The 26,872-nt window shown below is 38.2% G+C and overlaps 1 protein-coding gene across 1 annotated transcript in view; it reads left to right on the top strand.

Annotated features, from left to right (window-relative positions):
- Window positions 1–26,872, top strand: part of LOC128686677 (alpha-aminoadipic semialdehyde synthase, mitochondrial-like) — a 133,656-nt gene that overhangs the window by 86,416 nt on the left and 20,368 nt on the right. Inside the window, exons 2-7 of the mRNA XM_070099015.1 lie at window positions 13,026–13,103; window positions 16,962–17,114; window positions 17,376–17,600; window positions 23,139–23,264; window positions 25,716–25,864; window positions 25,985–26,156. Of these exons, the coding sequence (XP_069955116.1) occupies window positions 13,026–13,103; window positions 16,962–17,114; window positions 17,376–17,600; window positions 23,139–23,264; window positions 25,716–25,864; window positions 25,985–26,156 (903 nt within the window). The remainder of the gene's footprint in view (window positions 1–13,025; window positions 13,104–16,961; window positions 17,115–17,375; window positions 17,601–23,138; window positions 23,265–25,715; window positions 25,865–25,984; window positions 26,157–26,872) is intronic.

Below are 26,872 nucleotides of genomic sequence, written 5' to 3'. Positions count from 1 at the left end.
AAGGTCTTGTCATATTATTGAGTGTGAGTTTGTTTGTTGTTATACACAGGAATCTTTTTGAGCTCAGTATTACCTGTATTGTTGAGGACAGTGGGATCTCACATTTAAGATGACAAAAGTTGAATAGTCTGCAAGGCACTGGGAAGGTCACTGATGTAGATGAGGAATAGTAAAGGACCCAGGGCACTGCCAAGTGGCACCTCCGTCTTCAGTGATAGGGTATTGAAACATTGTCATTAATGAGAAAAAGACACTTTTGTACAGTACATAAGTGCAGTTTTTCACATCTTGTCAGTATCACCATTCCATTTTTCAACTGTCATTAATAATCACATGTTGGCACCTGCCTTGGAGATAAAACTTACCTTTTTTTTACACAAATCAGTTTTACATTATATTATTATATTATAATCAAAAAGAAGCACTGAACCACAAGGGCTATACAGCAATCTGTTTTACAGACTAATAACTATTATCCTACCTCAGTTCATTTCAAAGCCCAGCCCTATCTAAGGTATACTGCCACCCCCCAGGATGCCACTCACAACAGTTGACTAACATCCAAGTACCACCTTACTACTAGGTGAACAGTGACAGCAGATGTTAGGAAACATGCTCAGTGTTTTCACTCATGCTGAGTGCCTGGCCATCTGAACCATGGAAACTGCCTAATACTCACCTATTTGTGGTTGCAGGAGTCAAGTCTTAGCTCCTGGCCCTGCAATGTATGTGAGACCATGATCCCTGTCTTCATCATGTTCTAATCTGAATAGAATGATGTGACTGACTGTATCAAAAGCTTATATTTTTTTAATTAATGAAGTGGCCCCTTAAATATTCATTATTTTTAAGAAATGAATAGATTAAACCAAGTATTTTAATTATAGGATTGTTGGCAATCTTACCCAGCCTGAAACCAAACTGGCATTGGTTTAAATTATCATGTTTAGGTGTGATTTCTTAGATTCGATTATGTTTTTCAAAAGCTTAGTTAATAATGGTGAGTTAGAAATATGTGTATGATTTGCATCACTATTTTGAGCTCAATTTCAAGGACTTTTCATCATGAAACCAATCAGAAATATATCTATTTCTGTAATATATCTTCCATTCTATCAAATGAGACCAAGAAAAAGAGAATACAGCCATAAATACCATACGAAAATACATTGCAAAGTCCCTGTTTTAAACCAAAAACATGGTCGGAGATTTTTTCTTATTATGCACTGTGTGCTGCAGAATTTTTTTTTGTTACGCACACTGACCACGCAGACCCATTCTTTATTATGTAGGCCTACCAGCTTTTTTTCCACCATCTGCACTATTTTCACTACTCATCTGCACTATCTTCACTACTCATCATCTCCACTATCTTTACTAATCATCTGCACTATCTTCACTACTCATCTGCACTATATTCACTAATCTGTACTATCTTCACTACTCGTCATCTACACTATCTTCACTAACCATCTGCACTCTCTTCACTGCTCATCTGCACTATCTTCACTGCTCATCTGCACTATCTTCACTGCTCATCTGCACTATCTTCACTAATCATCTGCACTATCTTCATTAATCATCTGCACTATCTTCACTAATCTGCACTATCTTCACTCCTCATCTGCACTATCTTCACTAATTATCTGTGCTATCTTCACTACTCACGATATACACTATCTTTATTATTCACCATCCAGCACTATTTTCACTATTCTGCACTATCTTCACTACTCACCATCTAGCACTATCTTCACTACTCATCTGCACTATTTTCACTAATCATCTGCACTATCTTCACTACTCATCTGCACTATCTTCACTACTCATCTGCACTATCTTCACTATTCACCATCTAGAACTATCTTGAATACTCATCTGCAGTATCTTCACTACTCACCATCTTACACTGCTCACCATCTAGCACTATCTTCACTCCTCATCTGCACTATCTTCACTAATTATCTGTGCTATCTTCACTACTCACAATATATACTATCTTTATTATTCACCATTCAGCACTGTTTTCACTATTCTGCACTATCTTCACTACTCATCATCTCTACTATATTCACTGCTCATTGTCTTCACTACTCACCATCTAGCACTATCTTCACTACTCATTACCTGGAGAGGGTTTACCTGGAGTTTACCTGGAGTTTACCTGGAGAGAGTTCCTGGGGTCAACGCCCCCGCGGCCCGGTCTGTGACCAGGCCACCTGGTGGATCAGAGCCTGATCAACCAGGCTGTTACTGCTGGCTGCACGTAAACCAACGAACGAGCCACAGCCTGGCTGGTCAGGAACCGACTTTAGGTGCTTGTCCAGCGCCAGCTTGAAGACTGCCAGGGGTCTATTGGTAATCCCCTTTATGTATGCTGGGAGGCAGTTGAACAGTCTTGGGCCCCTGACACTTATTGTATGGTCTCTTAACGTGCTAGTGACACCCCTGCTTTTCATTGGGGGGATGTTGCATCGTCTGCCAAGTCTTTTGCTTTCGTAGTGAGTGATTTTCGTGGTACTAGTCCCTCTAGGATTTTCCAGGTGTATATAATCATGTATCTCTCCCGCCTGCATTCCAGGGAATACAGGTTCAGGAACCTCAAGCGCTCCCAGTAATTGAGGTGTTTTATCTCCATTATGCGTGCCATGAAGGTTCTCTGTACATTTTCTAGGTCAGCAATTTCACCTGCCTTGAAAGGTGCTGTTAGTGTGCAGCAATATTCCAGCCTAGATAGAACAAGTGACCTGAAGAGTGTCATCATGGGCTTGGCCTCCCTAGTTTTGAAGGTTCTCATTATCCATCCTGTCATTTTTCTAGCAGCAGCGATTGATACAATGTTATGGTCCTTGAAGGTGAGATCCTCCGACATGATCACTCCCAGGTCTTTGACGTTGGTGTTTCGCTCTATTTTGTGGCCAGAATTTGTTTTGTATTCTGATGAAGATTTAATTTCCTCATGTTTACCATATCTGAGTAATTGAAATTTATCATCGTTGAACTTCATATTGTTTTCTGCAGCCCACTGAAAGATTTGGTTGATGTCCGCCTGGAGCCTTGCAGTGTCTGCCATGGAAGACACTGTCATGCAGATTCGGGTGTCATCTGCAAAGGAAGACACGGTGCTGTGGCTGACATCCTTGTCTATGTCGGATATGAGGATGAGGAACAAGATGGGAGAGAGTGCTGTGCCTTGTGGAACAGAGCTTTTCACTGTAGCTGCCTCGGACTTTACTCTGTTGACTACTACTCTTTGTGTTCTGTTTGTGAGGAAATTATAGATCTATCGACCAACTTTTCCTGTTATTCCTTTAGCACGCATTTTGTGCGCTATTACGCCATGGTCACACTTGTCAAAGGCTTTTGCAAAGTCTGTATATATTACATCTGCATTCTTTTTGTCATCATCTGCACTATCTTCACTACTCATCATTTGCACTATCTTTACTCTTCATCTGCACTATCCTCATTAATCATTATCTCCACTATCTTCACTATTCATCTTCACTATCTTTGCCACTCAGCATCTAGCACTGTCTTGAATACTCATCATTTGCAGTATCTTCACTACTCACCATCTAGCACTATCTTCAGTACTCACCATCTAGCACTATCTTCAGTACTCACCATCTAGCACTATCTTCAGTACTCATCATCTGCATCGCTAGGGCTGGTGTCACCTGGGGTGGCATATTTAGTGTCACCCGGGGTGGCATCTTTGGTGTCACCATCATGAAATCCAAGGGTGGGGGGATAGGGGTAGTAAACTCCAGTTACATCACTGCTGCATGACCAGTTACATCACTGCTGCATGACCAGTTACATCACTGCTGCATGACTAGTTACATCACTGCTGCATGACCAGTGATTTTATTTAGCAATGAGAACATTTAAACTCCATATACCGAACTTTATTAATGATAAAATAAGTAATTGTAGTAACATTGAGGAAACATAAACTCAAATACCACTTTGAGTACAGCAACATTTCCTACATTTATTCATCTTCAACAATGTACAAAAAAAAAAAAAAAATTTGAAAAATAAAGAAAAACACTAGTTCTGATTTAACCTTGAGTACAGGTAACATCTCAATGAATCTGATATTTCATTTCCTTGCTTTCAGTCCTGCAAAATCATCTAGCACATCATTAAAATCAACGATTTCCCTCTATAGGCCTATTTGTACTGTGTAATCCTGTAATAGGCTATGTAGAAATGAAGAATTTTTCTCTTAGGTTGCTGCAGCATGGTTTTGGTCATTAGTGTTACCTTCTTTAGAGGCTCTATGGTGTCACCCCTTAAATGGTGTCACCCAGGGCGGCCCCCCCTAACGACGCCCCTGGTCTGATCTGCTCCATAACAAACTTCATTATATTAAACCGAGTATAGGTTTCTGGCCATCTTCTTGTCATTACTATTGAGGGTGGGAGACTACTCTCTCCTGTCTTCACATCAGCCACACTTGTCGTACTCATGGGTATCTCATGTTCCTCTCTGTGAGAATTGTCAAGTTCCAGTATGTTAGCCACATTCTGTTGGATTGCCCACTCTATCAACGAGCACGCAGAATTTGCCTCCAACATCGTCTCCGCTCTGCTGCCCTTTCTTTACCTTCCCTTCTTGCTGATGGACCCTCCTTTAATCCACTAATCCACACTCTCTCATTGACTTTTTGACAGCAACTGATTTACTACACAAACTCTGATGATGATGCCTCTAGCACTCCCCTCAGCCCTTTCTACCTCAATATCTTGCTACCCTCTACCCCAGCACTATCCACTGCCCCGCTGTACTCCATAACCTAATAATCATCCCTCTCCCTCTTGCTACCCAATACCCTTGCATCCTTCCCTGCCTGCTGCGCTGTATAACCCTTGCGGTTTAGTGCTTATTTTTTATTATAATAATAATTCACTTCCATTAGCAAGTTTTGCTTCATTAACTTCAAGTTACTATTCCAACTTCACTAAATTTACTACTGTACCTATATTATAACTTAATTGATCCTTGATTTTCAGTCACATTAGTAAGTTTTGTTTCTTTGAGTTAGATTGACTAATTCCATCATCACTAACTTTACTACTTATAACATATTATAAGTAGCTCAGTAGTCTCAATCCTTAATTTTCATTAAGATTTGAGAAGCTCACCAAACATGCCTAAATACATGCACTATTCCGGGTGCAAATCCTTCCAAGATTTCTTTGGATTCTTTATAAAAAAATGCCATCATGACAAATTCATTCTAAGAAATGAATTATTAGATTGGTATTTTGATTACTGTGAACATGAAGGTGTTGCCGCAGCCTCTCCAGTTAATATTGGTCGCACCCTCGGTAGGATGGGCATCAGGGCTGACAGAAGGGTAGGAGGACATAACGGTTTGGATCAACAGTATGCTTATTCTGGATTGGCATGGAGGGATTGTCCACCAGATTACTGTCCAGAAGTTATCATAGAGGAAAGTGAAGAAAATATTGATCCTCTCCTCCTAACATACTGTTACGTCCCCTTGATGAGACTTCGTGAAGGGTCACGTGATGTTGCCATGGAATGAACCAAAGTATGGACACAATGAAATGTTTTTAAAATGTGAGGCTTTTTAATATTATTTTGAACAAGGAAAACATTTGATTTTTTTATTAAGAAGTTATTATTTTTATTTTAGATAAGAAGTTTTTATTTTTATTATTAAGAAATTATTATTTTAGATAAGGAAAGCTTATTATTATTATTATTATTATTATTATTATTATTATTATTATTATTATTATTATTATTATTATTATTATTATTATTATTATGGATGAGACACAAGATCTTCCACATCATCAAGTTCTCAAGATGGACACTGTGTTAAGATTGTTGTTATTATTATTTACACAATTTCCAGAATATTTATGTTACCAGGATGAACCAGAAGAACCCATGATATATAAACTTTTAATAAATTTGAAAATATAAAAAAGTTAGCAGATATGATAAATATGATCTTTACAGCAAGTAGGAATAAAACTATCGTATTCAGCAAGTGCGATTGTGTACATGTGTGTGTTATAATGTAAGAGATTAACATACATGGAAGGGAAGTGGCAATACAGAAATATGTAAATAGACTGATGCTGTGGTCAAAGAAGTGTCAGCAGCATTATTGGTGTCGGGAAGTCTTATCACCTCTTTTGTGCTCTTAAGTTTGTTAGAAAGACAGCGGCCAGTTTCTCCACAGTATTGAGAGAAGAGAACCAGGAAATGGAGTCAACTCTGGAAGCATCAACACCAGAAGTGCGACCTAGATTACTACGATGATTGTTTATTCACAAAAAGTTAGTTTGATGTGTAGGGAACACATAGAACTGCTAAGATTTGAGAGACTACAAATATAAGAAAGACAAAGAATAAGAGATTTCACCAGAGTAGAGAGTTAAGGAGAGAAGAAAATCCATTTAGTATTTTAGTAGCAGAGTTTATGAAATTGTAAGGCAGCCCACGAGAGAACAAATTGTGATGGGATTGGACCGCTAAGTTTTGATAGCTGAACAAGTTACAAAGGCAATGAACATTTATACATTTATATCTGGTCACAATCATGAACAAGTTACAAAAAAGTAGTGAGTTGGACTTGAGTCCTGGAGGTATAGTGGAGATATATTGCAGTTTTAGACCTGTAGTGTCGGTATGCCTCTGGCAAGACTGTGATGGTGCTCGTAATGATGTTAATATCTTTATTATGCACCCTATATGATGAAAGTGTTTTTTTAATTTTTTGGGTTGCCCTGTCTTGGTGGGTAACAGCGGTGTTAAGAAAAAGATTGAGATGTATAAATAGAAAACAGGAGTAAATAACATGCTAAAATATCCAAGGACTTGCAGCAGGATAAGTAAGTTTATTCAGGTATACACAAATACAGTTACATGGATTATCACACATAGCAGCATATGTGTAGAGAACCTAGGATAACCCAAAACAAAGTGATAATAAAAAATTAGATTTTGTTCAGATTTTTAACCTTGGAGGGTTAGCCACCGAGGATAACCTATGAAAGGTAGAAAGACAAAGAATAAGAGATTTCACCGGAGTATAGAGTTAGGGAGAGAGGAAAGTCCATTTAGAACATGAATGGCAGAGTTTATGAAATTGTAAGGCAGCCCATGAGAGAATGAGAGAACGGATTGTGAAGAGTCGAGGAACTGAGGGTCATAAATGCAGAGTGCACAGAGAAAGATAAATAGGAACACTTCTTGACAGAGGGAACATGGTAAGAAAAGTAGAGAATGTACATGATACTGTGCATAGGTTTGCAATACACAGAAAAAGCAAAACCTGTATCTGAGCTGTAAACCTGAACATCAAGGAAAGGAAGCAAAGAGCTACATTACCATTCAGCTTTAAACTTGATGGAAGGAGCTAAATTGTTAGGGGCATTTTTTTATTTATTTATTTTTTATTTGGACATGATACATAGTTGTACAAAGAAATATAGTGATTGGGTGTACATGCCAAAAGCCCCTTGTATGCAGAGAATTATGGGTAGGCTTAAAATTAACTTAAAATTAACTAAGCAATGATATATTCAGTGGTAAAAATTACAGTAAACAAATTACAACATGAAGTACAAATGAGTTGTACAAATTTAAAGTTGTACAAATTTGTAGCATAACAATGTATAATATAATCGAATCAGATCGAGTGAAATCAATGGTTTATAGTGCAGAAACAGGTCATATGGTCATTAGATGAGTTACTGTGCATTATAGTGCAGAAATAGGTCATATGGTCATTAGATGAGTTACTGTGCATTCAAGAGAATGGAGTATTATATTAGGTAATGTAATTAAAAAAAAAACATAGTTTATGAGATACAGTTATTCAGTATTTATTTAGTTGTGGTTGAGTAAATGGTTTTTAAGAAGTCTTGAATTGATAAACAAACATTATTTCTTTTATATTCACAGGTAATGAATTCCAGATTTTTGGGCCTTTTGTTGTGTATTAAATTTTTACATAGTGTGAGATGGACACGAGGAACATCAAAGAGTGATCTGTGCCTTGTGTTATGGTCATGTGTTCTGTTGAGGTTGGTAAGGAGAAGTTTGAGGGGAGGGTTTATATCTGAGTTTAGTGTTCTATGTATGTAGTAGGTACAATAATCAGTATGGATGTTTAATATGGTAAGTTTAGAGTTTTGAATATTAGTGGAGTATGCTGCCTGTAGTGGGAATTTGTTTTCATTCTGACTGCAGCCTTTTGTTGGGTAATTAGTGGTCTGAGATGATTTATTGTTGTTGAGCCCCATGCACAAATTCCATAGGTGAGATAGGGGTACATGAGTGAGTGATATAGGGCCAGGAGGGCTGATTGTGGAACATAGTACCATATCTCTGATAGTATGCCTACGGTCTTGGAGATTTTCTTGGAAATTTGTTGTACATTTGTTTGAAATTTGAGTCTATTATCAAGGTGGATTCCTAAGAATTTTCCCTCTGTGAGCTTTGTGATATGTAGGTGATCTGTTTATCATTATGTTAAGAAGAACATCTGTAGTTCTTTTCCCAAACTGAATGTAGTAGGTTTTGTCAATATTGAGAGTAAGTTTGTTAATCATCTTCCAGGTAGATATTTTCTGTAATTCGGTGTTTACAGTATTAGCTAGTATGACTGGGCTTGGATGAGAGAAGACGTATGTAGTGTCATCTGCAAATAGTGTGGGTTTGAGTAGTTGCGATGCATTTGGTAGGTCATTTATGTAAATGAGAAAGAGAAGAGGGCCAAGGGCACTTCCCTGTGGGACACCAACTGTAATTGGCTGTGCGGAAGAGTTTGCTCCATTTGTGTACACATATTGGCTTCTGTTGCTGAGGTATGACTTGAGGTAGTTGAGGGAGTGCCCTCTTATACCATAGTGTGACAATTTTATGTGCAACAAATCATGGTCAACTGTATCAAAAGCTTTACATAAATCAATGAAGATCCCTAATGGGACTTTTTTTTTTCTCGAGTGCAGTGTATATTTGTGTTAGCATGTGTATAATAGCATCATTCGTATTTTTATTAGGCCTGAACCCAAACTGACAGGGGTTGAGCATGTTGTGGGAGATGAGGTAAGAATAGATTCGCTTATGAATTAGTTTTTCAAAGATTTTAGAGAGAGGGTGTAAGTTGGATATTGGCCTATAATTATTCAAGTCTGCTTGATCTCCTTTATGTATCTGGGTGACCCTCGCTATTTTGAGAACCGTAGGGAAGGTAAAGGATTCAATGGATTTGTTAAAGAGTGTTGCAATGATTGTAGTGAGTTCGTGTCAACCATCTTCGATTTTGTTTTAATGTCACCATTTCACCTTTTCACCATTTATAATATTTCTGGTATACAGTAGACTTGTATATTACACAGATTTATTTGCCACATTTTGGTTATTGCACTATTGAAAAATTGTGGCACAGTTTTATACAACTCTTCGTAAAATTAACTTTACACTTTACACTGTTTGCAGGCGCAGAAAAAAATTCCCCAGCTGGTGACTTTAAATTAAAGCGTATGCTGGTGTACAGAGCAGAAAATTAAAAATCTCTTAAATCCTATTAAAAAAATGTTCTTCCTATTATATGGCAGTCACATAAGAATGCCTGGGTAATGAGACAGCTGTTTAAAGACTGGTTTGCAAATTATTTTTACCCTGCAATTGAACTTTATTTCGATGATAATGAAATGGATTTTAGATTTTTGTTGTTAATGACATTGCACCAGGTCATCCTACTTTTCTTTCTGACTTGAATGAAAATGTCACTGTAATTTTCCTGCCACTGAACACGACATTATTATTGCGGCCAGTGACCTCTTACTTAAGATGCACCTTTGCACAAGCCATACAAGTAACAATGCAAGAAAATGCAAAACAAATTCTGGAAAGGTTACAATATCCAAAATGTAATTAAAAGCACTTATAAGTGAATCATGGCTTGAAATAACTGCGAAACTGGAATCAAAATGAGAGCTGTTTGGCAAATTCTTTTACTGCATTGTTCCAGTGAATTTATTGGTTTTGAATCCCATATTGAAACTGTGAGAACATTGTGCAGCTTGGGAAACATCATCTCAGAGTAGAGGCTTTAAACTCTGAAAATGTGCCTCAATGCATTAAAGATAAAGATTTTATTTTTTTTGCAAAGGTTACAATGTGTAATTACAATTTTGATTTGTTAAGTACACAGAAAGCCACTATCATGCTAGGGCATTTAGGGCAGATTAATCTTAGTAGTGCATACATGTACTTAAAAACTACTTAAATCTAGATAGGATAAGAGTAGTTAATTTTTAATTAATCATTATTTTATGAATAATAAGATATTTGATGTTATGGATAACAATGTTGATGTAATACACAACTAATAACAATATTACAAGTAATATAATTGATGATGGTGCAAGTAGTACTATTTTAAGTATAAGTTGATGTATTACTAGACTAGTGATCATTGACTCACACAACAATGACCTTGACGATGCAACATGTGTGGCAATGGGTCAATAATTTTTATACGAAGAAAGAGAGGAAAATCAAGAAGAAAATGCTGTGCCCACAAAAGAATTCACATTTGATGACTATCAATGTAATTGTGAAAGTAGACGCTAGTGACTTTATAATAAATGCAGATCCAGACATTGAAGGAAACATTACAAAATGATATTCCATGCTATAAAGATATATATGCTGATAATAAGAAGAAAAAATTGTGCAAACTACGTTGTTCAACTATTTTTCAGAATAAAAATGATCTTTTTCTCTACCCTATGTATGGTACATTGGGTATTTACAACTGTAATAAAAATCTTTAATACTAGTATTTTTTTTTTTTTAATCTCTTGTAATTTATTTACAAGTACCTGGAGTTTACCTGGATAGAGTTCCGGGGGTCAATGCCCCCGCGGCCCGGTCTGTGACCAGGCCTCCTTAAGTATGTGCCAGAGTTTGGCGTACATTACTTTGTACTAAGAAAATGGCTAAATATTTTTTGTGCTCCAACACATTTGATCGCACTGTTGGAACAGATTACATTAAAACACATTATAATAATACCTTGATCAGTACAGTATTATATTGTACAGTATATTTTTGACATGCATTAACTGTATTGTTGTATTTAATTCTCTTTAGGCTAAATTTAAGTTGAATTTACTGTTAATTAACTGCTTAATTTTGGCTCATATTTGTGTTAAAAGATATAATTTTATATATTTAGTATGCTACTGTTATACGCTCATGTCCAATATACAGTGGTACCTCGGGATACGAACAGCTCAAAACTCGAACTATGTATTATGTAAGTGCTTTTGTAAGTGTATTTTTGGGGTCTGAAATGGATTAATCTATTTTACATTATTCCTTATGTGAACAAATTCACTCAGTATCAGCACTTGAACAGCCTTCTGGAACGAATTAATTTTGTATCTCAAGGTAGCGCTGTATTTTTTATTTTTCTGTTCTTATAGTCCCAATATGCCATGCATGACTATGGGTATTTCTTTGTAAATAACTTAATGTTAACCTACTATTGTAACTAATGTCACTTCTTGGGAAATAAAATTATCATTATTATTGTCAAACTCCCTGAGTATTGTCTAAATTTTGATCCCACTTTCCCTGATTATTTTTTCTTGTATCAAATTGATGTTATGTTTCACTGGCATATGGCCAGTGATGTTTGGCATTCTTCCAAATTCAAGTTATAATCCAAGTATTTGTCGTGTTATGTATACTGTATGTTAATGGAGAACAACCTAGCATGTGTGCCATGTAAGAAATCCTAAATAATCTATGTATGTCTAGTTCATAAGTAGTCTTTAACCTTTAAACTGTCCAAACATAGATCTGCATTTGCATGTGTAGTGCTCCGACCTTGATTTTCCCCATTTGAAAGCATGTAAAAAAACGTAGATCTACATTTGGAGCCCCCCCCCCTCCCCTGCATGTAGATCTACATTTGGAGCCCCCCCCCTCCCCTGCATGTAGATCTACATTTGGAGCCCCCCCCCCTCCCCTGCCTACATTTGGAGCCCCCCCCTGCATGTAGATCTACATTTGGAGCCCCCCCCCTCCCCTGCATGTAGATCTACATTTGGAGCCCCCCCCCCCTCCCCTGCATGTAGATCTACATTTGGAGCCCCCCCCCCCTCCCCTGCATGTAGATCTACATTTGGAGCCCCCCCCCCTCCCCTGCATGTAGATCTGCATTTGGAGCCCCCCCCTCCCCTGCATGTAGATCTACATTTGGAGCCCCCCCCCTCCCCTGCATGTAGATCTGCATTTGGAGCCCCCCCCCCTCCCCTGCATGTAGATCTGCATTTGGAGCCCCCCCTCCCCTGCATGTAGATCTACATTTGGAGCCCCCCCCCTCCCCTGCATGTAGATCTGCATTTGGAGCCCCCCCCCTCCCCTGCATGTAGATCTGCATTTGGAGCCCCCCCTCCCCTGCATGTAGATCTACATTTGGAGCCCCCCCCCCTCCCCTGCATGTAGATCTGCATTTGGAGCCCCCCCCCTCCCCTGCATGTAGATCTACATTTGGAGCCCCCCCCCCTCCCCTGCATGTAGATCTGCATTTGGAGCCCCCCCCCTCCCCTGCATGTAGATCTGCATTTGGAGCCCCCCCCCCCTCCCCTGCATGTAGATCTGCATTTGGACAGTTTAAGGGTTAAGTATTAGGATTAATTTTCCCAAATTGCATTGCCTAACAATATTTTTTTTACATGTAAACTACATTATCTGTGCACTGCATAAAAGAAATAAAAAACTGAATTGTAATGTATGAAGTATTGAGCAGTTCCAGTGGAGGAGGGTCTTAAATGTCACTGAAGGGGGTTTTGATTCAAGGAATTGAACCTGCACTCCCCTTGTATCAAATCTGATTGCATCTTATTCCCCTAGGCACTGTATGACCCTACAGGTTTAGTCATCCCCCACTAATACACTATTAATCTGTGTACAAATAAAGTACAATACAATATGTATATTATTTTTTTCAGTGGAGAGTGATGTACTTAACCCTGAACCTTGTGGGAACCTTGAAGAATGCTTCCTTAAATTGTCTTTGGCAGCAAAAGGTAAGTTCAGATTCACGCTAAGGTAAGTTTACATTCATGCTAAGGTAAGTTTACATTCATGCTAAGGTAAGTTTACATTCACACTAAGGTAAGTTTACATTCATGCTAAGGTAAGTTTACATTCATGCTAAGGTAAGTTTACATTCATGCTAAGGTAAGTTTACATTCACACTAAGGTAAGTTTACATTCATGCTAAGGTAAGTTTACATTCATGCTAAGGTAAGTTTACATTCATGCTAAGGTAAGTTTACATTCATACTAAGGTAAGTTTACATTCATACTAAGGTAAGTTTACATTCATGCTAAGGTAAGTTTACATTCATGCTAAGGTAAGTTTACATTCATACTAAGGTAAGTTTACATTCATACTAAGGTAAGTTTACATTCATGCTAAGGTAAGTTTACATTCATGCTAAGGTAAGTTTACATTCATGCTAAGGTAAGTTTACATTCATACTAAGGTAAGTTTACATTCATGCTAAGGTAAGTTTACATTCATACTAAGGTAAGTTTACATTCATGCTAAGGTAAGTTTACATTCATGCTAAGGTAAGTTTACATTCATGCTAAGGTAAGTTTACATTCATACTAAGGTAAGTTTACATTCATACTAAGGTAAGTTTACATTCATGCTAAGGTAAGTTTACATTCATGCTAAGGTAAGTTTACATTCATGCTAAGGTAAGTTTACATTCACACTAAGGTAAGTTTACATTCATGCTAAGGTAAGTTTACATTCATGCTAAGGTAAGTTTACATTCATGCTAAGGTAAGTTTACATTCATACTAAGGTAAGTTTACATTCATACTAAGGTAAGTTTACATTCATGCTAAGGTAAGTTTACATTCATGCTAAGGTAAGTTTACATTCATACTAAGGTAAGTTTACATTCATACTAAGGTAAGTTTACATTCATGCTAAGGTAAGTTTACATTCATGCTAAGGTAAGTTTACATTCATGCTAAGGTAAGTTTACATTCATGCTAAGGTAAGTTTACATTCATGCTAAGGTAAGTTTACATTCACACTAAGGTAAGTTTACATTCATGCTAAGGTAAGTTTACATTCATGCTAAGGTAAGTTTACATTCATGCTAAGGTAAGTTTACATTCATACTAAGGTAAGTTTACATTCATACTAAGGTAAGTTTACATTCATGCTAAGGTAAGTTTACATTCATGCTAAGGTAAGTTTACATTCATACTAAGGTAAGTTTACATTCATACTAAGGTAAGTTTACATTCATGCTAAGGTAAGTTTACATTCATGCTAAGGTAAGTTTACATTCATGCTAAGGTAAGTTTACATTCATACTAAGGTAAGTTTACATTCATGCTAAGGTAAGTTTACATTCATACTAAGGTAAGTTTACATTCATGCTAAGGTAAGTTTACATTCATGCTAAGGTAAGTTTACATTCATGCTAAGGTAAGTTTACATTCATACTAAGGTAAGTTTACATTCATACTAAGGTAAGTTTACATTCACACTAAGGTAAGTTTACATTCATGCTAAGGTAAGTTTACATTCATGCTAAGGTAAGTTTACATTCATGCTAAGGTAAGTTTACATTCATACTAAGGTAAGTTTACTAAGGTAAGTTTACATTCACGCTAAGGTAAGTTTACATAAGGTAAGTTTACATTCACGCTAAGGTAAGTTTACATTCATACTAAGGTAAGTTTACATTCATGCTAAGGTAAGTTTACATTCACGCTAAGGTAAGTTTACATTCATGCTAAGGTAAGTTTACATTCATGCTAATATTTTACTCTACACTAGAATTGTAGCTAGTAAGTTATGCCCTTGTAGTCTTAAGTTAGGCTTAAGCTTGCCCAAAATGCTCTACATAACCATGGTGTTTAAACGTGCACTCAAGTGTCAAAATGCTCTACATAACCATGGGGTTTAAACGTGCACTCAAGTGTCAAAATGCTCTGCATAACCATGGGGTTTAAATGTGCACTCAAGTGTCAAAATGCTCTACATAACCATGGGGTTTAAACGTGCACTCAAGTGTCAAAATGCTCTACATAACCATGGGGTTTAAATGTGCACTCAAGTGTCAAAATGCTCTACATAACCATGGGGTTTAAATGTGCACTCAAGTGTCAAAATGCTCTACATAACCATGGGGTTTAAATGTGCACTCAAGTGTCAAAATGCTCTACATAACCATGGGGTTTAAATGTGCACTCAAGTGTCAAAATGCTCTACATAACCATGGGGTTTAAATGTCACTCTGCAAGTGTGCACTCAAGTGTCAAAATGCTCTGCATAACATAACACAAGTGGGGTTTAAATGTGCACTCAAGTGCACTCACATAACCATGTGTCATTCATTTCTGTATAAACAAAGTATCATGCTGAAATAACTTGTATAAATAGCAGAAGGAATATTTAGGTGATGAAAAGCAACTTTAAGTAATTATTTTGCTAAGTGTGCATTTAGCAACAACATTAATTACCTTGCATTAGTACAGTATTAAGATAATTTAGCAACAACATTAATTACCTTGCATTAGTACAGTATTAAGATAATTTAGCAATAACATTAATTACCTTGCATTAGTACAGTATTAAGATAATTTAGCAACAACATTAATTACCTTGCATTAGTACGGTATTAAGATAATTTAGCAACAACATTAATTACCTTGCATTAGTACAGTATTAAGATAATTTAGCAATAACATTAATTACCTTGCATTAGTACAGTATTAAGATAATTTAGCAACAACATTAATTACCTTGCATTAGTACGGTATTAAGATAATTTAGCAATAACATTAATTACCTTGCATTAGTACAGTATTAAGATAATTTAGCAACAACATTAATTACCTTGCATTAGTACAGTATTAAGATAAAATGAAGATTTGTTAAAAGTTAACCACTCTTATCTTGTCTTGACTTAAGTTATTATGTATTAGGATTAATCTGCCCAAAATTTCCTGGCATGATAGTGGCTTTCTTTGTACTTAACAAATCAAAATTGTAATTACACATTGTAACCTTTGCAAAGATATAAAATATTTATTCTCTACTCTTTCTTTTATTCTTTAAGTAATACAGTAGTCCTGTCTTATGGATCAAAATTAACACACTTGACTGTGTGTAACTGCTAAGTTAAAACAGACCTTGTTGTGGTCTTAGTAACAAATTTGGATACACAAAGTACAGTGGACCCCCGGTTTACGATCAGCTCCCAGTGCGACCAATTATGTAAGTGTATTTATGTAAGTGCGTTTGTATGTGTATGTTTGGGGGTCTGAAATGGACTAATCTAATTCACAATATTCCTTATGGGAACAAATTCGGTCAGTACTGGCACCTGAACATACTTCTGGAATGAAATAATATCGTAAACCGGGGGTCCACTGTACCGTATTTTATGTCATCGAAGATGCCATAAAATACGGCAGAGACCGAAGGTTGCATTGCTCATAGGCCTCATCCTCAGCCTAGAGAAGTGTTTTGATACTAGACAGTAATCCAAGCTCCTGTATATGACCCAATAATAAATCATGTAAACTGTTATGGTGTTTGGCTTGTCGTGTCTGTGGTATTAAAAAAGTTGTAGTACAAATGTACCCTTACAGTATTAGATAGTAAAGTCAACAAACTTAAAAGCATAAATATAAAATATTTTTAAAATACAAATATGCTGATGACATCAAAATAGGCTGTCCAATTCATTCTAATGAGGACACTAGAGGACTCCAGGATGATTTGAATAGACTGATGCAGTGGTCGAAGAAGTGGAAACACGACCTACTGTTTCCACCTGTACCGCAAATCAACCCCCGGACCTCAGTGTGTGAGCTGAGAACTTCACAGTATTTTGTGTTTTCAGATCATCCAGTTGCTGGACTATGGGCGTATGTGTGACAGGCAAGGCCAGCGTGTGGTAGCGTTCGGCAAGTATACTGGAGTTGCTGGCATGATCAACGTTCTTAATGGACTTGGTCTTTGTCTCCTAATACTTGGGCATCACATACTCTTCATGGTATGCTACTACTTGGGCATCACACACCCTTGATGGTATGTTCTTAGCACTTGGGCATCACACACCCTTCATGGTATGTTCCTAGCACTTGGGCATCACACACCCTTCATGGTATGCCATTACAAATACCCCTCCATGATGGACAATACTGTACTGGCAGTAGTGTACTGACAATAAGTTATCAGTCTTATTATCAGTAACTGCTATAATAATACAAATAATTAGTATAATCAGTAATATTGAATCAGTTGATTCCTACAGCACATTGGACCTGCCCATAATTACCGCAACACAGAGATGGCAAGACCGTCAATTCGTGACACCGGCTATGAAATTTCGCTGGGCATGATGCCGAAATCCATTGGTTCTCTGATGTTCATCTTCACGGGCACCGGGAATGAGCCACAGGGGGCCCAGGAGATAGTTCAGGAGCTGCCCCATGAGTATGTCTCTGTGAAGGCATTGAAGAATTTGAAATTCCTGAACAAATGAACCTGATAGGGATTCAGACTGCTGTACATGGGGTGAGTAATTATGAATGACCTAACTGGTCACACCTCCACCACTAACTGGTCACACCTCCACCACTAACTGGTCACAGACTGTACCATGATTACTGGATGAAGGTTCAAACCTACACCACTAACCGGGCACAGACAAAGTTAAATGTTTATTTCAGCTTAATACAATGTTTGTACAGAGATGGTTGACATGATACAATGTTTGTACAGTGATGGGTGACATGATACAATGTACAGTGATGGGTGACATGATACAATGTTTGTACAGTGATGGGTGACATGATACAATGTACAGTGATGGTTGACATCATACAATATTTGTTCAGTGATGGGTGACATGATAGTGCTTGTACAGTGATGGGCAACATGATACAATGTACAGTGATGGGTGATATGATGCAATGTGTGTACAGTGATGGTTGACATGATACAGTGCATGTACAGTGATGGGTGACATGATACAATGTACAGTGATGGGTGACATGATGCAATGTTTGTACAGTGATGGGTGACATGATACAATGTTTGTACAGTGATGGTTGACATGATACAGTGCTTGTATAATGATGGGTGACATGATACAATGTACAGTGATGGGTGACATGATGCAGTGTTTGTACAGTGATGGGTGACATGATACAATGTTTGTACAGTGATGGTTGACATGATACAGTGCTTATACAATGATGATTGACATGATACAGTGATTGTACAGTGATGGGTAACATGATACAGTGCTTATACAATGATGATTGACATGATACAGTGATTGTACAGTGATGGGTGACATGATACAGTGCTTGTACAGTGATGGTTGACATGATACAGTGCTTGTACAATGATGGGTGACATGATACAGTTCTTATACAATGATGATTGACATGATACAGTGAGTGTACAGTGATGGTTGACATGTTACAGGGATTGTACAGTGATAGGTGACATTTAGGTGTGCAAGCAGGAAGCAGAGCATTTTGGGTTCAACTTACAATATTTTGACTTTATAACGGTTCGACTTACGAGAGTTCGACTTTACGATGGTGTAGCAGCAATTACTTTGGAGATGAAACTTAAGATAATTACCCAACATGAAGGTAACTTGTATTCATTCATTTACTTTTCAATACTGGTACAGCCTCTCCTCACTTAACGATGGAGTTCCATTCATGAGACCACGTCATTAAATGAATTCGTCGCTAAGTGAGGAGCATATTATTATGGTAGTGTGTTTGTGTCAACCATCTTTGATAATTTTTTAATGTCATCTTTGCACCATTTCTGGTATATTTTTACTAATACAGCAGCGTACTGTATATTGTAATAAACAGAAGAGAGGAAATCAGCTCTAATATACATTATTTAGGTATGAATATTGGTCAGAGAGCCCATTGTAAGTCCAAGGCATCGGTAAAGGAGTACGTCGCTAAGTGAGGAGAGGCTGTATTTAGTTAGTTACAGTTATTATTTGTTTATTTACTGATTCAATGATAGTAGCTATTAATTTATTTATTTAGCATATCATATTTATATTTTTTTTTTTATTATCACACCGGCCGATTCCCACCAAGGCAGGGTGGCCCGAAAAAGAAAAACTTTCACCATCATTCACTCCATCACTGTCTTGCCAGAAGGGTGCTTTACACTACAGTTTTTAAACTGCAACATTAACACCCCTCCTTCAGAGTGCAGGCACTGTACTTCCCATCTCCAGGACTCAAGTCCGGCCTGCCGGTTTCCCTGAATCCCTTCATAAATGTTACTTTGCTCACACTCCAACAGCACGTCAAGTATTAAAAACCATTTGTCTCCATTCACTCCTATCAAACACGCTCACGCATGCCTGCTGGAAGTCCAAGCCCCTCGCACACAAAACCTCCTTTACCCCCTCCCTCCAACCCTTCCTAGGCCGACCCCTACCCCGCCTTCCTTCCACTACAGACTGATACACTCTTGAAGTCATTCTGTTTCGCTCCATTCTCTCTACATGTCCGAACCACCTCAACAACCCTTCCTCAGCCCTCTGGACAACAGTTTTGGTAATCCCGCACCTCCTCCTAACTTCCAAACTACGAATTCTCTGCATTATATTCACACCACACATTGCCCTCAGACATGACATCTCCACTGCCTCCAGCCTTCTCCTCGCTGCAACATTCATCACCCACGCTTCACACCCATATAAGAGCGTTGGTAAAACTATACTCTCATACATTCCCCTCTTTGCCTCCAAGGACAAAGTTCTTTGTCTCCACAGACTCCTAAGTGCACCACTCACTCTTTTTCCCTCATCAATTCTATGATTCACCTCATCTTTCATAGACCCATCCGCTGACACGTCCACTCCCAAATATCTGAATACGTTCACCTCCTCCATACTCTCTCCCTCCAATCTGATATTCAATCTTTCATCACCTAATCTTTTTGTTATCCTCATAACCTTACTCTTTCCTGTATTCACCTTTAATTTTCTTCTTTTGCACACCCTACCAAATTCATCCACCAATCTCTGCAACTTCTCTTCAGAATCTCCCAAGAGCACAGTGTCATCAGCAAAGAGCAGCTGTGACAACTCCCACTTTGTGTGTGATTCTTTATCTTTTAACTCCACGCCTCTTGCCAAGACCCTCGCATTTACTTCTCTTACAACCCCATCTATAAATATATTAAACAACCACGGTGACATCACACATCCTTGTCTAAGGCCTACTTTTACTGGGAAAAAATTTCCCTCTTTCCTACATACTCTAACTTGAGCCTCACTATCCTCATAAAAACTCTTCACTGCTTTCAGTAACCTACCTCCTACACCATACACTTGCAACATCTGCCACATTGCCCCCCTATCCACCCTGTCATACGCCTTTTCCAAATCTATAAATGCCACAAAGACCTCTTTAGCCTTATCTAAATACTGTTCACTTATATGTTTCACTGTAAACACCTGGTCCACACACCCCCTACCTTTCCTAAAGCCTCCTTGTTCATCTGCTATCCTATTCTCCGTCTTACTCTTAATTCTTTCAATTATAACTCTACCATACACTTTACCAGGTACACTCAACAGACTTATCCCCCTATAATTTTTGCACTCTCTTTTATCCCCTTTGCCTTTATACAAAGGAACTATGCATGCTCTCTGCCAATCCCTAGGTACCTTACCCTCTTCCATACATTTATTAAATAATTGCACCAACCACTCCAAAACTATATCCCCACCTGCTTTTAACATTTCTATCTTTATCCCATCAATCCCGGCTGCCTTACCCCCTTTCATTTTACCTACTGCCTCACGAACTTCCCCCACACTCACAACTGGCTCTTCCTCACTCCTACAAGATGTTATTCCTCCTTGCCCTATACACGAAATCACAGCTTCCCTATCTTCATCAACATTTAACAATTCCTCAAAATATTCCTTCCATCTTCCCAATACCTCTAACTCTCCATTTAATAACTCTCCTCTCCTATTTTTAACTGACAAATCCATTTGTTCTCTAGGCTTTCTTAACTTGTTAATCTCACTCCAAAACTTTTTCTTATTTTCAACAAAATTTGTTGATAACATCTCACCCACTCTCTCATTTGCTCTCTTTTTACATTTCTTCACCACTCTCTTAACTTCTCTCTCATATTTATATTCTCCTATGATATTTTCAACTTACGATGGGATCGTTAGAACATAATCCCATCATAAGTCAAGGAGCACCTTCCTGTGCCTTTAACAGTGATGTTTCTACTGTTGGTGTAATTCTAAACTATTGATCATGTTGGTGCTTGAAAATAAAGAATTGGCGAGTGTTTTGGTTGTAAGAATTGTTTAGCATGATAAATAATAATAATAATAATCTTTATTTCTGCAAGTACATGTACAGTAAATCCTTGACTTACAAACACCTCGAGAATCTCGTGTATTGTCTATAATATTCATTATAGAGGAAGTCTTCAACTTAGAACACATTGGGGACTTTCTGTATTGTGTATAATAATGATATACACAATACAGCTAGCCCTCCACTTTCATGAGCTTCAAATATTCGCAAATGCCCAGCCGTCCAATCATAACATGTATATACAATATTTTATGAAGTTTTCATGTGTTTTATGATATTTTGTGGTTCAGTAGGTTAAGGCAGCAATATTGTTAGGCTAAGTAAATGCTATTATTAATATTCCCTGCAATATATTTACACATCAAAATATTTGCGACTGCTACTGTACAGTATTATTATATTTCCCTACATCATATTTGTGCACCAAACATTTGCAAATTTTCAAGATTTGCGAGGGTCTTGATCCCCAACTGTCGCGAATATGGAGGGCCACCTGTAATGACATAATACACAAGATTCCCAATGTGTTTGTAAGTCAAGGACTAACTGTACAAGGTATACAGACCATTGCTAACTTCATAACATACTACTATGTACGTATATAGAAATCCCTTATTATGCAGAGCATTTCCTGCAACTTAGGTTATTGTGTTTTGCAGCTTATTAGATGCATTTTTCCCATAAAATGTCTCCCAAAAACCACTGCTTCCTATAAACTGAAGGTCAGTTATGGGAGCTATAAGTTTGTGGTGTGGGGTGGGCTGTAGTTGTCCCAGTTATATCCGATGCTGAACCATTGAAACAAAACGAGTCATAAGCTGTGAAATACGGTAATTTTGTCCCCAGGATGCGACCCACACCAATTGGATTACTGGGTAAAGGTTCAAACCTCCACCACTAACTGGTCACAAACCATGCCATGTTTATTTCCCCTGTGTGACTTAGTTATTTTCATTTTGTGAGCAGCGACCAACAAGATTTACCGTTGTGAGGTGAACTGCTGCGATCACTTGGTTCGTAAAGACAGTGGACAGTACAATACTGTTGAATATGAATAACATCCTAAGAGATATATCTGTCTTTGCTCACAAGGTCAGCATTTTTTGCTCACAAGGTCATTGCCCTGCTCACATGGCTTTTGTCCTGCTTACAAGGTCATTATCCTGCTTACATGGTCATTGTCCTGCTTACAAGGTTATTGTCCTGTTCACAAGGCTATTGTCCTGCTCACAAGGTCATTGTCCTGCTCACAAGGTTATTGTCCTGCTCACAAGGTTATTGTCCTGCTCACAAGGTTATTGTCCTGCTCACAAGGTTATTGTCCTGCTCACAAGGTCATTGTCCTGCTCACCAAATTAATTTCTTATCATTAGGTCATTTTCTTGGTCATAAGAACAGTTTTCTTGATTGTAGGATAAATTTCTTACCGAACAATGGCAAAAGTATGGGGGGCCAACCCTGAATCATACAACTTTTCACTCTATGTAGAGATTGTATATGTTTGACTGTATGCAGAAATTGTATATAGTATTTTCACTGTATGTAGAGTTTGCATATATTTTCAAAGTATATACTAGAACTTGTATATATCTTCACTGTATATAGAACTTTTGTATCTTCTCACTGTGCATAGAACTTGTATATGTTTTCATTCATTTCACTGGTTGTTGCAGGTGGTGCCATATGCCACGTTGATCATCAGTGGTATATACAGGGCAGTGAACTCACCCAAACTTCTGACCATCCCTGATGTCAAGTTCCTCCTGCAGCCTATATACACTCTCTGGCTTCCTACCAGTGTAAGTTTCTTTATATTTACACAAGGATATTTAAAGGGTTGGGTTAAAAGTTCCTATCTTTATTTACAAGAGCTGATACTTAACTTCAACTCATTTGAAAACCTTTTTATTTTATGACCACAATGGATTTTGAATTTTTTGGGTTATCCTGGTGGGTATTTTACAAATATGTATGGTAATTGTACTTATATGTCAAATGTATGTCAATATATGTCAAAGGCCCTAAAATCTGGAACACCCTACCTGAAAACTCTAGAACTGCAGACACATTCATCACCTTCAAAACTACCATCAGAAAACATCTTATCTCCCTGATACACCCCGCCAACTAATTACATGAATACCACCTGGTGGTTCACACTTACACTCACTCACCCATTTGACCATAAACACAGAAATATCAATCTTAATCTTAAAATAATGAATCCTAACTAGTCATAAGTTGGCCTGTGATACTCCAATATTGAAACCATGTATTGTGCCAAAACAAAAGCATTCACATTGCTAAACACACAAACTAGTATTTAGTCACTTAGCCATAATTCCAACTTACCTCATAATTTGTAATATTTTATAGTTAAGAATTAATCTAAGTCTGCCCGAAATGCCTAGCCATGCTAGGTGTTCTAGTGGCCCCCTCTGTAATTAGTATTTTACTACATGTAAACCACACAATAACCAAATTCTGTAAACTCAGCATTGTAATCCTTATAGAGAAAAAACCTGATTTGATTTGATTTGATTTGATTTGATTTGATTTATGTGTACCTGTAGCTTACTTACAAACAGAATGAAATTGGAGGCATATGTGGGCCAGCAATTTCATTTGGTCAACTGACTTTATTTCAGTTATGTTGTTAGAACATGATCGATTTTAGAGTCGTCTTAGGAATAAATGATCTCAGACGAAGTGATGTTCTGGAGTAGGGTACAGTCAGAGTGTAGTTGCTGCTTGCTGCCCATCTTGCGGTGTAGAAGCTCACTTCTTGCTCTCCTTGGAGTGGAGGTGCTTTGACATTATTGGCCTTGTCTACAACAGTAAGGCAACCACATCCCTCCAGTGTTGAAGGCTCTGCTGAAATGATGGATCTGTCCAGGCTGGGTTCAGACAAGAGATAAGTCGTTTTGCTCTGTTCTCTATTCTGTCAAGAAATCACAGATGAGACATGGGGCAGGCAATCCAAGAAAGTGGAGCACACTCAAGGTGTAAGCAGTCTTGCCTCATACAGAGTCTTGCAGCCTGTACTGTTTAGAGTCATATTTTACCCCAAGGATATCAACCTCATCCCAGGGTACCAACACTCTCCCATTCATTCTTACTGCTGCTCCAGCATTACTATCACGGTGCCTAGAGACCATCATCTGTGTTTTCTTAGAAACAAATGCAACCTGCCATCATTTTTCCTAGGCTAATATAGCTATAAGCTGGTGAGTGATGTAATGTAGAGCAGCTAGCATTTCCTCTCCTGGATAAGTGAATGCTAGAGTACAGTCATCTCCATATGCATGGGATTCTAGGATGAGCTGAAGGTCATTGAAATGAACATTCCATAACAGTAGCACAAGCACACTTCCCTTTGGTACACTGGCACTAGTAGTGTGTCTTGTTGACTCTGTTCCACTCAGAACTACACTTAGAGATATACCTTGAAGGTAATTACTGAGAAGGCATAGTGTAGATCTAGCTGGTAACTCCTAGTGCTTGCAGTTTTGCCAAGAGTCCCTGGAGCCATACTCGGTGGAAATGTAGCAATGTCCAGTGCTACTACATAGCTGACTGTGGATTCATCTAGTGACTGGTGCCACTTAGTGGAGAAGTTTAACAACAGATCAGCAGAAGAGTGACCTTCTCTGAAGCCATATTGACGATCACAAAGAAGTGAATGGTAGTGGAAAAACTTGTCCTCATTTATTGTGAGGTTATTGTCTCAGGAATCTTGCCAGTGATTGAAAAACTGACACAAGTCTGTGGTTGTTGATATCCATTCTGCTCTTCTTTTTGTGAACAGGGAAATACATTTGCCTCTTTCCACAGAAGGCCATTTATACTGCAAGGCACTGCTGATAGATGTGAGTTAGAGGTGCTGCTAGCTGGTCTGCACATCTACTCAACAATCTTGGGCTCACCTATCTGGACCCACAGCCTTTTTGTTCCTCTCTGTCTGCCTATACTTGCCTATTTGTATTTCTCAGTTCCTTACATATGGACTAGTGCCTATTTTGAATATAATAATAGTAATAGTAATAATAATAATAATAATAATAATAATAATAATAATAATAATAATAATCCACAAAGTAAAAGTGAGACTCCTTCCCCTTGGTGTCCACTGATAGACATACTGTGGTCTCTAAATAGATAATCATATACAAAAAACCACATACTGATTATTATTATTATTATTATTATTATTATTATGATGATAATGAAGATGATGTTGCTTATTACAGAGAGGTTCACCATCACTGCCACACAGGATGCTGGCCATCTGTGATGTCTCAGCAGATCCTGGAGGATCTACAGAGTTCATGACAAAGTGTACCATCATTGACACGCCCTTCTGTTTCTATGACGCTGACCAGAATAAAGACACTAACAGGTACACAAATAAAGATAGAGAAAAAACGACAGGCAGAGTTAGTGGCTTTCTTTGTACTCGACAATATTCTATAACATGTAAATCACACATTGTGATTAATATTGTGGAACCCTGTTACAGCTTCAAGGGCCCTGGGGTACTGGTGTGCAGCATAGACAATATGCCCATACAGCTGCCCAGGGAAGCCACGGATTTGTTCGGGTCGCTGCTGCTGCCTCACATGTACAACATCTTGCAGTCTGATGCCTCCAAGCCCTTCGAGGAGCAGTCATTCACCCACGAAGTGCATGGGGTTAGTTTTTTGATGTTCAGTTGTGAAGTTCATGGGATCAGTCTCTTGATGTTCAGTTATTAAATTTGTGTAAGTCTGAGTGACCTTGGCTACAAGACTGACTATAAGTTTGAGTGACCTTTCCTTGAGTTTTCCTGGAGAGGGTTTCAGGGGTCAACACCCCTGTGGCCTGGTCTGAGACCAGGCCTCATGGTGGATCATTGTCTCATTAGCCAGGCTGTTACTGCTGGCTGCACGCAAGCTGACATATGAACCACAGCCCAGTTGGTCAGGTACTGACTTTAGGTGCCTGTCCAGTGCCTTCTTGAAGACAGCCAAGGGTCTATTGGTAATCCCTCTTATGTATGCTGGGAGGCAATTGAACAGTCTTGGGCCCTGGACACTTATTGTGTTGTCTCTCAGTGTACTCGTGGCACCCCAGCTTTTCATCGGAGGAATGTTGCATCTTCTGCAAATTCTTTTGCTTTCATATGGAGTGATTTTTGTGTGCAGGTTTAGTACCAATCCCTCCAGGGCCTTCCAAGTGTATATTATCATGTATCTCTCTCTCCTGTGTTCGAGGGAATACAGACCAAGGATCTTCTACCGTTCCCAGTAGTTTAGGTGCCTTATCACACTTAAGTGTGCCATGAAAGTTCTTTGTACACTCTCCAGGTCAGCAATGTTGCCAGCCTTGAAGGGGGCAGTTGGTATACAGCAGTACTCCAGGGTAGAGA

This window comes from Cherax quadricarinatus, chromosome 66 (genome assembly GCF_038502225.1).
Source record: "Cherax quadricarinatus isolate ZL_2023a chromosome 66, ASM3850222v1, whole genome shotgun sequence".
Lineage (NCBI taxonomy): Eukaryota > Metazoa > Arthropoda > Malacostraca > Decapoda > Parastacidae > Cherax > Cherax quadricarinatus.
The sequence above is the reverse complement of the archived record's forward strand: the minus strand, read 5'-3'. Positions and strand labels throughout refer to the sequence as shown.